This window comes from Pseudophryne corroboree, assembly GCF_028390025.1.
Source record: "Pseudophryne corroboree isolate aPseCor3 chromosome 3 unlocalized genomic scaffold, aPseCor3.hap2 SUPER_3_unloc_68, whole genome shotgun sequence".
Lineage (NCBI taxonomy): Eukaryota > Metazoa > Chordata > Amphibia > Anura > Myobatrachidae > Pseudophryne > Pseudophryne corroboree.
In genome coordinates this window covers 670434-689231 of record NW_026967561.1, presented here as the reverse complement: position 1 = coordinate 689231, position 18798 = coordinate 670434, and the positions used below count along the sequence as shown (strand labels likewise).

At 47.7% G+C, this 18798-nt stretch overlaps 1 protein-coding gene across 2 annotated transcripts in view; it reads right to left on the bottom strand.

Annotated features, from left to right (window-relative positions):
- Positions 1 to 7932: 7932 nt before the first annotated feature.
- The window catches only part of LOC134984587 (zinc finger protein 260-like), a 57049-nt gene continuing 46183 nt past the window's right edge, over positions 7933 to 18798 (bottom strand). For both annotated transcript variants that reach the window (XM_063950138.1, XM_063950139.1), the window contains exon 6: positions 7933 to 10359. In XM_063950138.1, coding sequence (XP_063806208.1) covers positions 8780 to 10359 — 1580 coding nt within the window. In that variant the 3' untranslated portion in view covers positions 7933 to 8779. The remainder of the gene's footprint in view (positions 10360 to 18798) is intronic.

Genomic DNA, 18798 nt, shown 5'->3' with positions numbered 1-18798 from the left:
TTAATTATGTCGATCATATGTTTGTCGCACTATTGTTTTTCTTTTTTCGGATTTGCCCATGTGGTGATGCTGTCAATGAGTGCGATGTCGATCTTGGTATTCAGTCGATCATTTGATTGTCGATCATGTGTAGTTGTCGATCATTCGTTGTTCGATTAAGTGGTGTCAACCTTTGGATTGTCGATCTAGTGTAGGTAGATAAACTGACCGGATACCGACTTAATTAGTAGCTCAGTTATTTTGATCTAACCATCCGTGCTGAAGCCTGAATATCACTAAAACCTGCACTGTTGGTGTGCCTTGAGGACCGCGGTTGGGAATGCCTGTCCTAGTCTATAGAGGATGGTGGGGTCCACTTCAGTGCCATGGGGTATAGACGGTTCCGCAGGAGCCATGGGCACTTTAAGACTTTTCAAGGGTGTGAACTCGCTCCTCCCTCTATGCCCCTCCTCCAGACCTCAGTATAGGAATTGTGCCCAGGGAGACGGACATTTCGAGGAAAGGATTTACTTTTAAATGAATGGTGAGATTCATACCAGCTCACACCTCAACCATGCCGCACAACATGGCTTTCAACACAACACATGCCAATGGGCATGAACACTTTTGCAGCAACACAACACTTGTGTAACTACAAAACTAACAACTGCAGGTAAAGTACGCACTGGGTTGGGTGCCCAGCATCCTCTACGGACTAGGAGAAAAGGATTTACCGGTAGGTATTAAAATCCTGTTTCTTCATACGTCCTAGAGGATGCTGGGGTCCACTTCAGTATCATGGGGTTATACCAAATCTCCAGTACGGGTGGGAGAGTGCAGATGATCAAAAAGGGTTGAGATTACCTAAAGGATAAAAAAAAAGGGGCAGACTAGATGGGCCAAGTGGTTCTTATCTGCCGTCAAATTCTATGATTCTATGTTTCTATGATGACCCTGCAGCACGGATTGACCAAACTTGAGGTCCTCATCGGCCAAGGTGTCAAACTTATAAAACTTTGCAAACGTGTTTGCCCCTGACCAAGTAGCTGCTCGGCAAAGCTGTAACGCCGAGATCACCCGGGCAGCCACCCAGGATGAGCCCACCTTTCTAGTAGAATGGGCATTTACCGACTTCGGTATCGGCAATCCTGCCGTGGAATGAGCGTGCTGAATCGTCCCTCTGATCCAGTGCGCAATGGTCTGCTTAGAAGCAGGACACCCAATCATGTTGGGAGCATACAGGACAAACAGAGCCTCAGTTTTTCGTATCCTAGCTGTTCTTGCGACATAAATTTTCAAAGCGCTAACCACATCCAGAGACTTTGACACAGTGAAAGTGTCAGTAGCCACTGGCACCACAATAGGCTGGTTTATATGGAAAGACGAAACCACCTTCGGAAAAAATTGTTGGCGAGTTCTCAACTCTGCCCAATCTTCATGGAAGATCAGGTAAGGACTCTTGTGAGTCAAGGCCGCCAACTCAGACACCCGCCTTGCGGATGCCAAGGCCAAGAGCATTACCACTTTCCAAGTGAGAAACTTCAATTTTATCTCCTGCATGTTAGGCGCCGGGGTCCGATCAGCGGTGCGGCCCGGCGCCTAGCAACCAGGGACGCCGGGCGCGTGCAGCCACCGGCTCCCTGGCAACGCTGACGCCGGGCGCACGCAGCCGCCGGCTCCCTGGCAACGCTGACGCCGGGCGCACGCAGCCGCCCGGACCTTAGCAACGGGGACGCCACGTTCGGGCCGCGTTCCCCGTTGCTGGGTCTTCTGTAATTAAATCATCATGTGCTGGCCGTGCAGCATGCAAGCTGCACGGCATTACTATTAATTACCCTGTCTGGCTCCTGATTGGGGAGCCCACAGTTATAGGCTCCCTTTGGACTTCCCACAGACGCCGGTGATAGCTTCCTGTTTGCCTGAGTCTGCTACAGAGAGTTCCCAGTCCCGGTCCATTCGATTGTTCCTGTCCTCAGAGATCCTGTACTCGGAAGTTACCATCTGTTCCTGGAGTCTGACCGAGCACCTTTAACATCTGGTGGTGTTCGTGAGTCGCTGTTGCTGGTGTTGCGGCGTGTCCGCTACAGTTTATTATTTTGTTTATATTGTGTTCTGGAGCTTTGCGGAGGATTCCGCTTCCACAAGATCCACTCTGGTGTCCAGCGGTGCCGGATAGGAGTGTCGGATCAGTGGATCTTTGGTTGTCCTTTTCCCTGGCGGCTAGTCCGCGCATACCTTTTGATTTAGTTTAGTTAGCTTGTAATCCCTGGCTTGGTTGCTTAGTCAGAGGGCCCCTTGTTATCACCCTGTCTCGGACTTCCCCTTGTCTCCCATTAAGACCTGCGGGGGCATCGGGGTTGGGCAGACATAATCCGCCCTTCGAACGCGGCTGCCATGGGCTCAAGCAACCATAGTCTCGCAGGGGATTTCTGATAACACGGGCGAGACAACGGAGTTAGGGCGCCAGGGGTTACTAGGCTCTCCAGCTCCCACAACCAGCATATTGTTCCTGTACTCAGATCCCTGCCATAAGATCTTCTCCGGTCTGGAGTACAGGAATCATAACACTGCAGAGGTTCAAACCAATCTGATTGAAGGAACTGCAACCCCACATTAAGGTCCCAAGGTGCCACCGGAGACACAAATGGAGGTTGGATGTGCAGCATCCCTTTCACGACCGTCTGAACTTCTGGAAGGGAGGCCAATTGTTTTTGTAAGAAAACTAACAAGGCCAAAATCTGAACCTTGATTGAACCCAATCTTAGGCCCATATCCACACCTGCCTGCAGAAAATGGAGAAAACGTCCCAACTGAAACTCTTCCGTAGGAGCCTTCTTGGATTCACACCATGACACATATTTTCTCCAAATATGGTGGTAATGTTTAAACATTACTCCTTTCCTGGCCTGAACAAGAGTGGGAATGACTTCCGTAGGAATCCCCTTTCGGGCTAGGAACCCGGCTCTCAACAGCCATGCCGTCAAACGTAGCCACGGTAAGTCTTGATACATGCACAGCCCCTGCTGCAGCAGGTCCTCGCGAGGAGGAAGAGGCCGAGGATCATCCATGAGCAACTGCTGAAGATCTGGATACCAAGCCCTCCTTGGCCAGTCTGGGGCAATGAGGATTAGTCGAACCCTTGTTATTCTTATTATTTTGAGAACTTTTGGTATTAGTGGAAGTGGAGGGAAGACATATACCAACCGAAACACCAACTGGGTCATCAGTGCATCCACTGCTACTGCTTGAGGGTCTCTCGACCTGGAACAATATCTCTGAAGCTTCTTGTTGAGACGAGATGCCATCATGTCTACTTGAGGGACTCCCCAAAGACTTGTCACCTCTGCGAAGACTTCTTGGTGAAGGCCCCACTCCCCTGGTTGGAGATCGTGTCTGCTGAGGGAGTCTGCTTCCCAGTTGTCCACTCCCGGAATGAAAATTGCCGACAAAGCTCTTGCATGTCTTTCTGCCCAGAGGAGGATCTTTGTCACCTCTGCCATTGCCGCTCTGCTTTTCGTTCCGCCTTGATGGTTTATGTATGCGACTGCTGTTACATTGTCTGACTGGATCTGCACTGGCTGATCTTGTAGAAGGCCGTTGTAAATGGCTCTCAATTCCAGAACGTTTATGTGAAGACAGGATTCCTGACTTGACCATTTTCCTTGGAAACTCTTGTGACTGCACCCCAGCCTTAGAGACTTGCATCTGTGGTTACTAGGACACAGTCCTGAATCTCGAACCTGCGACCCTCTAGTAGGTGAGAACAGTGCAGCCACCACAGGAGCGAAATCCTGGCTTCGGAGGACAGGATTATCCTCTGGTGCATGTGTAGGTGGGATCCGGATCACTTGTCTAACAGATCCCATTGGAATACTCTGGCATGGAATCTGGAAAACTGTATGGCCTCGTAGGCCGCTACCATCTTTCCCAACAACCAAATGCATTGATGTATCGACACTCTCGTCAGTTTCAAAACTCGTTTGACCGTTTTCTGGATCTTTTTCAACTGGAAGAAATACCCGCTGAACTTCTGTGTCAAGTATCTTCCCTAGAAAAGACAATCTTGTCGTTGGTTCCAACTGCGACTTTGGAAAATTCAAAATCCAACTATGTTGTTGGAGCACTGACAGGGAGAGTGCAATATTCTGCACCAACCATTCCTTGAATCTCGCTTTTATCAGGAGTTCGTCCAGGTAAGGAATTATATTGACTCCTTGTTGTCGAAGGAGGACTATTATCTCTGCCATCACCTTCGTGAACACCCTCGGTGCCGTGGAGAGTCCGAACAGCAATGTCTGAAACTGGTAATGGCAATCCTGTACTGCGAACCTCAGATAAACCTGATGTGGAGGATAAATGGGAACATGTAAGTAGGCATCTTTTATGTCTACCGACACCATGACATCTCCTTCCTCCAGACTGGAAATCACTGCCCTCAGAGATTCCATCTTGAACTTGAACCTTTTCAGGTAGAGATTCAGAGATTTCAGGATTGGAATTGGTCTGACTGAGTCGTCCGGCTTCGGAACTACGAAGAGGCTTGACTAAAAACCTAATTTCTGTATTGCAGCCTTTACTACTTCTCTGGAAGAGAAGCTGGTAAGGTCGATTTGAAAAATCGGCATAGGGGGACGTCTTGAAACTCCAGCTTGTATACATGGGCCCAGGCCAGATTGAGCCCAGATCTGACCGAAAAGTTTCAGACGTGCTCTCACCCGAGCGGACTCCCGCAAGGGAGACCCAGCATCATGCTGCAGATTTGGCAGAAGCAGGGGTGGACTCCTGCTCCTGCGATCCAGGAGACGCTGCTGACTTTTTTCCTCATCCTCTCACTCTACCTGTAAAGAAGGGGGAACCTTTGGCCTTTTTGTATTTGTTGGGCCAAAAGGACTGCATCTGAGTGATGTCTTTTTCGCCGGTGCAGGAGCATAAGGCAAGAATGTCGACTTACCTTCGGTAGCCGCAGAGACCAACGCATCCAGCCCATCTCCAAACAAGGCTTCACCTTTATACTGGAGAGCCTCCATATTTCTTTTGAATCTGCGCTTGCATTCCACGGCGAATCCACAACGCCCTCCGAGCCGAGACTGCCATGGTAGCAGCTCTTGAACCAAAAAGACCAATATCCTTCAACCTAACTTTAGGAGAATCTCGTCTCTATTTATCGTATCAATTTCAGATGACAAGTTATCTGACCATTTTTTTCGATAGCCCTACTCACCCACACGCAAGCAATGGTGGGCCTGAGCAGTGTACCATTGGCCACAGATTTTAACGTAGTCTCCAACTTGCAGTCTGCCGGCTCCATTAGTGAAGCCGTCCCAGGTGCAGGGAGAATCACCTTTTTTGTTAACCGTGACAGGGCACTGTCTAAAACAGGGGATGACTCCCACCTTTTCCTGTCCTCTGCCGGGAAAGGAAAAGCTACCTGAATCCTTTTGGGAATCTGAAATTTATTTTCAGGGTTTGCCCAAGTTCCCTCAAAGAGAGTATTTAGCTCGTGAGGAGGGAAGGCTAGATTCATTTTCTTTTCTTTATAAAAATAAGCCTCCTGAGGTACAGGAGGGGCTTCAGTAACTTCCAAAACCTCCGTTATAGCAACAATAATATATTGAATGCTTTTTGACAATTTAGGATCTATTTCCCTGGGATCACTAGTGTCGACACAGGAATCAGAACCCGTGTTGGTATCAGTTGTACTATTTCTGCAAATGGTCTTTTATGTGACCCAGAGGGGTCGCCTGCGGATGAAAAAGCAGAACCACTAAAAATCACATCTTCCACTGATTTTCTCGTTTTCTGCATGAGACTCAGACTTATTTAATCTCTTACTGATATGATTCACAGTATCACGTAATTCTTTCACCCAGGCTCATGGTGTGCCGGCAGCGCCACCACATTACAACTCTGTGTCCCCATAATGGTTCCCTCAGGGGAAGAGCTCCCTGCCTCAGACATGTCACACACGTGCACACCACACCACAGACACTCCGAGACTTATAGGGGACAGACCCACAGTAAAATCTGTCAGGACACCGATAGGAATTGCCAGTTCACAACCCAGCACCAGCAATAAAATGTCTGTGAAACACAAAATGCCCACAGACCTGCAGCGCTTTTATAATGATAACACAATGTATAGCACCAAATTTCACTGTACCCTCCATTTTGCACCCTGATACTTGGTTCAGCAGTGGAGGACCAGCATTCTTATCTGCATCCTGGAAGGAGAGAAAATGACGCGGAGCAGTGTGCTGGCTGACTGAGGAAGCCCCGCCCCCGTTATGGCACGTTTTTCCTCAGACTTTTTGCTATTTATACTGGCGGGGGTAGGACTGTGCCTCAGCAACTTATGCCCCTTATCTGCTAGTTTTACTAGTTTTCATGCTGCCCAGTGCACCCCCCCACGCCCTGCAGTGCCTGAGTGTGATGGGTAGCATGGCGCGCAGCATTCCCGCCCGCTGCGCGGTACCTTTTAGCCATCATGATGACTGAAGATCCTTTTCTTCTTACACTCACCTGTCTTCTGGCTCTGTAAGGGGGTGGCGGCGAGCTGGGGGAGTGAGCAGAGAACCGCAGCTAGCTTTAATTACCCTTCAGGAGCTAGTGGTGTCCTGTCAGCCAGGAGCAGAGCCATGAAACTATTCAGGAAGTTGGTTCCTACTTCTGCCCCCTAAGTGCCACGAAGCAGGGAGACTGTTGCCAGCAGTCCTCCCTGAAAATAAAAAACCTAACATGTCTTTCAGAGAAACTCAGTAGAGCTCCCCTGGAGTGCATCCAGTCTGCCTGGGCATTTTCTAAACTGAGGTCTGGAGGAGGGGCATAGAGGGAGGAGCCAGTTCACACCCTTGAAAAGTCTTAAAGTGCCCATGGCTCCTACGGAACCATCTATACCCCATGGTACTGAAGTGGACCCCAGTATCCTCTAGGACGTATGAGAAAGTCCTAGGAGCTCCCCTAGCTGTGACCGGCTTCACTGGGCACATTTTCTAAACTGAGTCTGGTAGGGGCATAGAGGGAGAAGCCAGCCCACACTATTAAACTCTTAGTGCCCATGGCCCCTAAGAGACCCATCTATACCCCATGGTACTAAATGGAACCCCAGCATCCTCTCGGACGTAAGAGAAATAAAAAGACTTCACGGAAATCTTTTGTTTTTAAACAACTTTATTTCATATCTTTAATACACATTTTTTTGTCTAGCTATATGGGGAGGGCCGGGACCATTTTCCAGGGGCTGCGTGATGTCACATCTGCATTCATCTTTAACCCCCGATAAACTTCCAGAGTGCACATTATCTTTTCCTCATTTTTTGCAAGTTACTACAAATGATATGAGATCGGTAGCAGCACTACTTTCAGGATTATTACACAGAACACACATAAAGGCTGACACAGCAAATAACAGTAACACATACAAGGGATTAATTAGAAATAAGGAAGCATAATCATCATTAGGCCTAATTATCAACTGATTCTGTGCGGGACACATACACCTCTTTACTGCCTCCAGCAGCCCCTGGTACTGCACTGTGACCATCTGCCCTGTCTACCCCCACTACTGCCACTCGCCATGTCTCCCCCACTACTGCCACCCGCCCTGTCTCCCCCCACTAATGCCACCGCCCTGTCTCCTCCCCCTACTGCCACCCTCCCTGTCTCCCCCCACTACTGCCACCCTCCCTGTCTCCCCCACTACTGCCACCCACCCTGTCTCACTACTTCCACCCGCCCGGTCTCTTCCCACTACTGCCACCTGCCCTATCTCCCCCAACCTGTCTTTCCCCCACTACTGTCAACTACCTTGTCTCCCCTACTGTTCACCACCCTGTGCCCCCCCTCTTCCACCTCAGCACTGCTTGGGGACAATATTACCCACAGACAGTACTTCCGGCAGCCCCCGCTACAGCAATAGTGCCACCACCCTGTCTCCCCCCCCCCCCCCCCTGATATTTCAGAATTTCTTGGGGATTCTTGGTACTGGTGGTAACAGTCCTTCATCTGCAGACGGAAGAAACCAGGCAGTAAGGAGGCAGAAGCTGCTTCTGGTTCCATGGACCCTGGTCATGTAGGGATGGGAGAGTCAGTAAGATTATGTAAGTCATCATCTTACAGGCAGCCGGTGAAGGGAGAAGAGAATGGGTGTTATGTGGCAGGAACGGGCCGGTTAGATATGACTGGCTGCTGCATTCTGTACAAGCCACAAGTGGTGCAATTCTTTTGCTGGGAGACCCAGGTAGAGGACATTGCAGTAGTCTATGCATGATGATACAAGTGCATGTATGACTGTAGGTAGATCTTCTGAGGGAATAAAGTGCTGGAGTCTGGCTATGTTCCTCAGATGAGGATCGGATTGTGGATGATACCTGATATCTAAGTGTCACTCCACCATCCAGGACACCAAGATTCCACATGATCAGCATTTTGTAACTCTGAACCCACAAGCATAAGTCTGGTTGGTTTGCAAAGCTGAGCTGTAGCCCTGCCTTTTGTTGGTGAGCTTCTACCATAAGGACCTGTTTCACCAGGACTGAGTCACAGCCAACTGGCATCACCCACACATGGAGCTCAGCTAGACAACCATTTAGGATTGGTACTGGGTTCTCAGTATCCGGAGCAAAAGACAAGTCATCTGCATAGCAGTGGTAGATAAGGGCATGACATCTGATTATATCACCCAGTTGTAGCATGTATATTGCAAAAAGCATAGGAGATAAGAACCTTGAAGAACAATGCATGGCAATGTTAAGTATACTCCAGAAGAGTACAATAGTTTCCAAGTGATGTCTATTGTGCTGATTTATTTCACAGAGGATGGAAATGGCCACTCACCTGTGTGATTTCGCTGATGTGTAACAAGTTGTGATTTCCGTATAAAACATTTCCCACACTCAGAGCAAGAAAATGGCTTCTCACCTGTGTGACTTCTCTGATGTGTAATAAGATATGATTTCTGTGCAAAATATTTCCCACACTCAGAACAGGAATATGGCTTCTCACCTGTGTGACTTCTCTGATGTGTAATAAGATATGATTTCTGTGCAAAATATTTCCCACACTCAGAACAGGAATATGGCTTCTCACCTGTGTGACTTCTCTGATGTATAACAAGATCTGATTTGTGTGCAAAACATTTCCCACACTCAGAACATGGAAATGGCTTTTCATCTGTGTGACTTCTGTGATGTTCAACAAGTACTGATTTCCGTGCAAAACATTTCCCACACTCAGAACATGAAAATGGCCTCTCACCTGTGTGACTTCTCTGATGTCTAACAAGATTCGATTTGTTTGTAAAACATTTCCTACACTCAGAACATGGAAATGGCCTTTCTCCTGTGTGACTTCCCTGATGTATAACAAGTTGTGATTTCTGGATAAAACATTTCCCACACTCAGAACATTGAAATGGCTTCTCACCTGTGTGAATTCTTTGATGTGTAACAAGATGTGATTTGTGTTGAAAACATTTCCCACACTCAGAACATGGAAATGGATTCTCACCTGTGTGACTTCGCAGATGTATAACAAGTAGTGATTTCCAGGAAAAACATTTCCCACACTCAGAGCAAGAAAACGGCTTCTCACCTGTGTGACTTCTCTGATGATTAACAAGATCTGATTTGATTGCAAAACATTTCCCACACTCAAAACATGGAAATGGCTTTGCACCTGTGTGACTTCTGTGATGTTTAACAAGGTCTGATTTATGTGCAAAACATTTCCCACACTCAGTACATGGAAATGGCTTCTCACCTGTGTGACTTTTCTGATGTATAACAAGTTCTGATTTCTGTGCAAAACATTTCCCACACTCAGAACATGGAAATGGCTTCTCACCTGTGTGACTTTGCTGATGTCTAACAAGATGTGATTTCCGTGCAAAACATTTCTCACACTCAGAACATGGAAATGGCTTCTCACCTGTGTGAATTTGCTGGTGTGTAACCAGATTTGATTTCCATGCAAAACATTTCTCACACTCAGAACATGGAAATGGCTTCTCACCTGTGTGTCTTCTCTGATGTGTAACAAGAGCTGATTTGCATGTAAAATATTTCCCACACTCAGAACATGGAAATGGCCTCTCACCTGCCTTAGCTGGCTGATGAAGCTTTGTGTTCTGTGTAAAACATTTGGCATCTATAGAACATGGAAACACTGTATCTACTGTTAGAGCTGTAACAGATGCACCAATATAAGCGTGATCAGGAGAACATTTCCCAGGATCAGGGGGATCAGCTGATAGACCTGGATGAATAATTGGGGTAATGGGGTTAGCTCCTGGATAATCCTGTCTACTGTCATTATCGGTTATTTCAGAATCCAGGGATAACATTAGATGTCCTTCTGAGATATTCCTGCTTGTGTGTCCCTCTGCTGGAAATAAAATACATTATGGAAATGTGTCAATTTCTGTAACAATATTAATCTTGTAAACAATAGGAGAAGATGACTCTCTGGGACACATTTAAATGTAAATGTGTGTGTATAATAAAACATAACTTTTAATGAAGGCTTTATAATATTATGTCTCAGACTATCATTGTGTCCACCCTTCTGAGAACACTCACAATAACAAATGTAATATTATAATAAGACTTAGATATATCTCTCTCTTGTACTGGCAACTAACCATGAAGTATAAAATAAGATTTTACTTACCGGTAAATCTATTTCTCGTAGTCCGTAGTGGATGCTGGGGATTCCGTAAGGACCATGGGGATAGACGGCTCCACAGGAGACATGGGCACTTTAAGAAAGAATTTAGGTTCTGGTGTGCACTGGCTCCTCCCTCTATGCCCCTCCTCCAGACCTCAGTTAGAGAAACTGTGCCCAGAAGAGCTGACAGTACAAGAAAAGGATTTTGATAATTCAGGGCAAGATTCATACCAGCCACACCAATCACACCGTATAACACGTGATAACAACCAGTTAACAGTATGACAAAAAACAGAGCATCAGGTCAAACCCAGATGCAACCATAACTCAACCCTTATTGAAACAATAACTATATACAAGTCTTGCAGAAAAGTCCGCACTTGGGACGGGCGCCCAGCATCCACTACAGACTACGAGAAATAGATTTACCGGTAGGTAAAATCTTATTTTCTCTAACGTCCTAGTGGATGCTGGGGACTCCGTAAGGACCATGGGGATTATACCAAAGCTCCCAAACGGGGGGGAGAGTGCAGATGACTCTGCAGCACCAATTGAGCAAACAAAAGGTCCTGCTCAGCCAGGGTATCAAACTTGTAGAACTTTGCAAAAGTATTTGAACCTGACCAAGTAGCCGCTTGGCAAAGTTGTAATGCAGAGACCCCTCGGGCAGCCGCCCAAGAAGAGCCCACCTTCCTAGTGGAATGGGCCTTAACTGATTTTGGCAGCGGTAATCCAGCCGCCAAATGAGCCTGCTGAATCGTGTTACAGATCCAGCGAGCAATAGTTTGCTTTGATGCAGGAGCACCCAGCTTGTTGGATGCATACAGGATAAACAACGACTCTGTTTTCCTGACCCTAGCCATTCTGGCTACATAAAGCTTCAAAGCCCTGACCACAACAAGCAACTCGGAATCCTCCAAGTCACTAGTAGCCACAGGCACGACAATAGGTTGATTCATATGAACAGATGAAACCACTTTTGGCAGAAATTGTGGACGGGTCTGCAATTCTGCTCTATCCATATGGAAAACCAGATAGGGGCTTTTATGTGACAAAGCCGCCAACTCTGACACGCGCCTGGCCGAAGCCAAGGCTAATAGCATGACCACCTTCCACGCGAGATATTTCAACTCCACCAATTTAAGTGGTTCAAACCAGTGGGATTTCAAGAAGCCTAACACCACGTTAAGATCCCAAGGTGACACTGGAGGCACAAAAGGAGGCTGAATATGCAGCACTCCCTTTACAAACGTCTGGATTTCCGGTAGAGAAGCCAATTCCTTTTGAAAGAAAATGGATAGGGCCGAAATCTGGACTTTAATGGAGACCAATTTTAGGCCCAAATTCACTCCGGACTGTAGGAAGTGAAGGAAATGGCCCAGCTGGAATTCCTCCGTCGGAGCATTCCTGGCCTCACACCAAGAAACATATTTTCGCGATATTTGGTGATAATGTTTAGATGTCACGTCCTTCCTAGCCTTTATCAGCGTAGGAATGACCTCATCCGGAATGCCCTTTTCAGCTAGGATCCGGCATTCAACCGCCATGCCGTCAAACGCAGCCGCGGTAAGTCTTGGAACAGACAGGGCCGCTGTTGCAACAGATCCTGTCTTAGAGGAAGAGGCCACGGGTCCTCTGTGAGAATTTCCAGCAGATCCGGATACCAGGTCCTTCGTAGCCAATCTGGAACAATAAGAATTGTTCTCACTCCTCTTTTTCTTATTATTCTCAACACCTTGGGTATGAGAGGAAGAGGAGGAAACACATAGACCGACTGGAACACCCACGGTGTAACCAGGGCATCTACAGCTACCGCCTGAAGGTCTTTTGATCTGGCACAATACCTCTGTAGCTTTTTGTTGAGGCGGGACGCCATCATGTCTATCTTTGGCAGTCCCCACTGACTTGCAATCTGTGCGAAGACCTCCTGATGAAGTCCCTACTCCCAGGATCAGGGGGATCAGCTGATAGAGCTGGATGTATAATTGGGGTAATAGGATTAGCTCCTGGAGAATCCTGTATACTGTCATTATCTCTTATTTCACAATCCGGGGATAACATTAGATGTCCTTCTGAGATGTTCCTGCTTGTGTGTCCCTCTGCTGGAAATAAAATACATTATGGAAATGTGTCAATTTCTGTAACAATATTAATCTTGTAAACAATAGGAGAAGACGACTCTCTGGGACACTTAATTGTAAATGTGTGTGCATAATAAAACATAACTTTTAATGAAGGCTTTATAATATTGTGTCTCAGACTATCATTGTGTCCACCCTCCTGAGAACACTCACAATAACAAATGTAATATTATAATAAGACTTAGATATATCTCTCTCTTGTACTGGCAACTAACCATGAAGTATAAAATAAGATTTTACTTACCGGTAAATCTATTTCTCGTAGTCCGTAGTGGATGCTGGGGATTCCGTAAGGACCATGGGGATAGACGGCTCCACAGGAGACATGGGCACGTTAAGAAAGAATTTAGGTTCTGGTGTGCACTGGCTCCTCCCTCTATGCCCCTCCTCCAGACCTCAGTTAGAGAAACTGTGCCCAGAAGAGCTGACAGTACAAGGAAAGGATTTTGATAATTCAGGGCAAGATTCATACCAGCCACACCAATCACACCGTATAACACGTGATAACAACCAGTTAACAGTATGACAAAAAACAGAGCATCAGGTCAAACCCAGATGCAACCATAACTCAACCCTTATTGAAACAATAACTATATACAAGTCTTGCAGAAAAGTCCGCACTTGGGACGGGCGCCCAGCATCCACTACGGACTACGAGAAATAGATTTACCGGTAGGTAAAATCTTATTTTCTCTAACGTCCTAGTGGATGCTGGGGACTCCGTAAGGACCATGGGGATTATACCAATGCTCCCAAACGGGCGGGAGAGTGCAGATGACTCTGCAGCACCGATTGAACAAACAAAAGGTCCTGCTCAGCCAGGGTATCAAACTTGTAGAACTTTGCAAAAGTATTTGAACCTGACCAAGAAGCCGCTTGGCAAAATTGTAATGCAGAGACCCTTCGGGCAGCCGCCCAAGAAGAACCCACCTTCCTAGTGGAATGGGCCTTAACTGATTTTGGCAGCGGTAAGCCAGCCGCCAAATGAGCCTGCTGAATCGTGTTACAAATCCAACGAGCAGTAGTTTGCTTTGATGCAGGAGCACCCAGCTTGTTGGATGCATACAGGATAAACAACGACTCTGTTTTCCTGACCCTAGCCGTTCTGGCTACATAAACCTTCAAAGCCCTGACCACAGCAAGCAACTCGGAATCCTCCAAGTCACTAGTAGCCACAGGCACGACAATAGGTTGATTTATATGAAAAGATGAAACCACTATTGGCAGAAATTTTGGACGGGTCCGCAATTCTGCTCTATCCATATGGAAAACCAGATAGGGGCTTTTATGTGACAAAGCCGCCAACTCTGACACGCGCCTGGCCGAAGCCAAGGATAATAGCATGACCACCTTCCACGCGAGATATTTCAACTCCACCAATTTAAGTGGTTCAAACCAGTGGGATTTCAAGAAGCCTAACACCACGTTAAGATCCCAAGGTGACACTGGAGGCACAAAAGGAGGCTGAATATACAGCACTCCCTTTACAAACGTCTGGATTTCCGGTAGAGAAGCCAATTCCTTTTGAAAGAAAATGGATAGGGCCGAAATCTGGACTTTAATGGAGACCAATTTTAGGCCCAAATTCACTCCGGACTGTAGGAAGTGAAGGAAATGGCCCAGCTGGAATTCCTCCGTAGGAGCATTCCTGGCCTCAGATACATATTTTCGCCATATTCGGTTATGTTTAGATGTCACGTCCTTCCTAGCCTTTATCAGCGTAGGAAGGACCTCATCCGGAATGCCCTTTTCAGCTAGGATCCGGCATTCAACTGCCATGCCGTCAAACGCAGCCGCTGTAAGTCTTGGAACAGACAGGGCCCCTGTTGCAACAGATCCTGTCTTAGAGGAAGAGGCCACGGGTCCTCTGTGAGCATTTCCAGCAGATCCGGATACCAGGTCCTTCGTAGCCAATCTGGAACAATAAGAATTGTTCTCACTCCTCTTTTTCTTATTATTCTCAACACCTTGGGTATGAGAGGAAGAGGAGGAAACATATAGACCGACTGGAACACCCACGGTGTAACCAGGGCATCTACAGCTACCGCCTGAGGGTCTTTTGATCTGGCGCAATACCTCTGTAGCTTTTTGTTGAGGCGGGACGCCATCATGTCTATCTGGGGCAGTCCCCACTGACTTGCAATCTGTGCGAAGACCTCCTGATGAAGTCCCTACTCTCTCGGGTGGAGGTCGTGTCTGCTGAGGAAGTCTGCTTCCCAGTTGTCCACTCCCGGGATGAACACCGCCGACAGTGCGCTTACGTGATTCTCCGCCCAGCGAAGAATTCTGGAGACTTCCACCATCGCCACTCTGCTCCTTGTGCTGCCTTATCGGTTTACATGCGCTACTGCGGTGATGTCCGGCTGAATCAGAACCGGTTTGTCGCGAAGCAAGTTCTCCGCTTGACGCAGGGCGTTGTATATGGCCCTTAGTTCCAGGATGTTGATGTGAAGGCAAGTCTCTTGACTTGACCACAGCCCTTGGAAATTTCTTCCCTGTGTGACTGCTCCCCACCCTCGGAGGCTTGCTTCCGTGGTCACCAGGACCTAGTCTTGAATGCTGAATCTGCAGCCCTCCAGAAGGCGAGCACTCTGCAGCCACCACAGGAGTGACACCCTGGCCCTGGGGGATAGGGTGATTAACCGATGCATCCGATGATGTGATCCGGACCACTTGTCCAGTAAGTCCCAATGTAAGGTCCTCGTATGGAACCTGCCGAAGGGAATGGCCTCGAATTATGCCACCCTCCTTCCCAGGACTTGAGTGCAGTGATGCACTGACACCTGTTTTGATTTTAATAGATTCCTGACCAGTGTCACGAGCTCCTGAGCTCTCTCTATCGGAAGATAACCCTTTTCTGGTCTGTATCTAAGATCATGCCTAGGAGAAGCAGATGAGCTGTAAGAACCCACTGCGACTTTGGAATATATAGAATCCAGCCGTGTTGCCGTTTCACTTCCAGAGAAAGTGTTCAGCAACTGCTCTCTTGATCTCGCTTTTATGAGATCGTCCAAGTACGTGATAATAGTGACACCTTGCTTCCGCAGGAGCAACATCATTTCCGCCATTACCTTGGTGAATAGTCTCAAGGCCGTGGAGAGACAAAAAACGGCAACGTCTGAAATCGGTAATGACCATCCCGTACCGCAATTCTGAGGTACGCCCTGATGAGGTGGATAAATGGGGACAAGAAGGTGTGCATCCTTTATGTCCCGAGTCACCATTAAATCTCCCCCTTTCAGGCTTGCAATAACCGTTTTTAGCGATTCCATCTTGAACTTGAAACCTTTCAGGTATATGTTCAGGGATTTTAAATTGAATATGGGTCCGACCGAACCACCTGGTTTTGGGACTACAACCTGGTCGAAAAACAATCCCCTCCTTGTTAAAGGAGGTGAACCTTGACCACCACCTGTTGAAGATACAATTTGTGAATTGCAGTTAACACTGTTTTCCTCTCGTGGGGGGAAGCCGGCAGGGTCGTCGGTAAGGGGGCATCTTCTCAAAGTCCAGCTTGTATCCCTGAGACACAATATCTATTGCCCAGGGATCAAACAGGGAGCGAACCCACTTGTGGCTGAACTTACGAAGGCGTGCCCCCACCGGGCCTAGCACCGCCTGTGGAGCCCCAGCGACATGCAGTGGATTTTTGTAGAGGCCGGGGAGGACTTCTGTTTTCTCTGCCCCGCCTCTGGCAAGAAAGGACGCATCTCGGACTTTCTTGTTTCTTTATTAGAAAAGCTGCATTTGATAATGTCGTGCTTTTCTAGGCTGTGCAGGGATATGAGGCAACATATCAGAATTACCAGCTATAGCTGTGGAGACCAGTCCGAGAACCCTTCTCCCCACAATCCTCAGCCTTCCATATGCCACTTAAGTCGGCATCATCTGTCCATTGCATATTGTACCGGACACGTCACGCAGAAATCGACATAGCTGTGGCTCTAGGACCCAGTATACTCATGTCTCTATGGCATGTTTTATATATACACATCTCTCTTAAGACAGCATCTTTAATATATATATATATATATATCTCTATATATATACATACATACTAGGGTCTCAATCTCTGCTGATAAGGAACCCGTCTACGCTGCCACAGCGCTATAAACCCATGCCGACACAATCGCCGGTCTGAGTAGTGTACCAGAATGTGCACGCTATCTGCAGGATCCTTGAGAATAGCTGTAACATCAGGGCTGCCTTTTGTGACACCCTAGAGGAAGATTCCCATCGTATCCTGGCCCTAGTGGGGAAAGGATATTGCCCGAGAATTCTTTGTGGGAAGCTGCAGTCTCACGTCTGGAGATTCCCGCTCTTTTTCCTCATGAGAGGAGGGAAATTTACCTCAGCTTTCTTCCCCTTACACCTGTGTACCCTTGTGACAGGGACAATGAGTCATCAGTGATATGCAAATCGTCTTTTATTACAATTATCATATATTGAATACCTTTCAGCCATCTTGGCTGTAACTTTGCATTATCGTAGTCGACACTGGAGTCAAACTCCGTGTCGATACCAGTGTTTATTATTTTGGATAGTGATCATTGAGAGACTCTGAAGGTCTCTGCGACATAGGGACAGACATGGGTAGATTCCCTGTCTGTTCTCTAATCTTTTGTGCAATAAATTCACCTCAGCACTTACACATATCCAAACCGGTGTCGGTGTTGTAGACGGAGACACCCTCACACACACATATTTGCTCCATCTCCTCCTTAGGGGAGCCTTTTACCTCAGACATGTCGACACACACGTACCGACACACCACACACACAGGGGATGCTCTATTTGAAGACAGTTCCCCCACAAGGCCCTTTGGAGAGACAGAGAGAGAGTATGCCAGCACACACCCCAGCGCTATATGACCCAGGAAACACACAGTAACTTAGTGTTAACCCTGTAGCTGCTGTATATATTGTTTTTACGCCAATTTTATGTGCCCCCCCCTCTCTTTTTCACCCTCTCTATCGTGCAGGGGAGAGCCTCAGCGGATCTGTGGAGAAAAAATGGCGCTGGAGAGTGCTGAGGAAGAAGGCCCCGCCCCCTCAGCGGCGGGCTTCTGTCCCGCAATTTTGTGTAAAATTTATGGCGGGGGCTCATGCATATAACAGTGTCCAACTGTATATATGCTGCTTTTGCCAGGAGGTACCCAATTGCTGCCCAGGGCGCCCCCCCCTGCGCCCTGCACCCTACAGTGACCGGAGTGTGTGGGTGTAATGTGGGAGCAATGGCGCACAGCTGCAGTGCTGTGCGCTACCTCATGTGAAGAAAGGAGTCTTCTGCCGCCGATTTCGATGTCTTCTTGCTTCTGCCGGTCTTCTGTACTTCTGGCTCTGCGAGGGGGACGGCGGCGCGGCTTCGGGAACGGACGATCAAGGTTAGGTACTTGTGTTCGATCCCTCTGGAGCTAATGGTGTCCAGTAGCCTAAGAAGCGCAACCTAGCTGCAGATAGGTAGGTTTGCTTCTCTCCCCTCAGTCCCACGTAGTAGTGAGTCTGTTGCCAGCAGAAGCTCACTGAAAATAAAAAACCTAACAAATACTTTCTTTTTCTAGCAGGCTCAGGAGAGCCCACTAGGAGCACCCAGCTCTGGCCGGGCACAGATTCTAACTGAGGTCTGGAGGAGGGGCATAGAGGGACGAGCAGGTGCACACCAGATAGTAGCTAATCTTTCTTTAGAGTGCCCAGTCTCCTGCGGAGCCCGTCTATTCCCCATGGTCCTTACGAAGTCCCCAGCATCCACTAGGACGTTAGAGATAAAAGGAAATTTGTAAGTGACCCCAAACTTTTGAACGGTAGTGTATGATCCGGTGCATCTGAAGATGTGTACCGGACTACTAGCTCAGGAGATCCAATTAAAATGTTCTGGCGTGGAACCTTCCATACTGGATCGCCTCGTATGCGGTTACCATCTTTCCCAACAATCTTATGCAAAGATGGATATAGATCCGATTCGGTCGTAGAACCGCTCGGACCACATCCTGGACCGTCCTTGCCTCGACCTCTAGGAG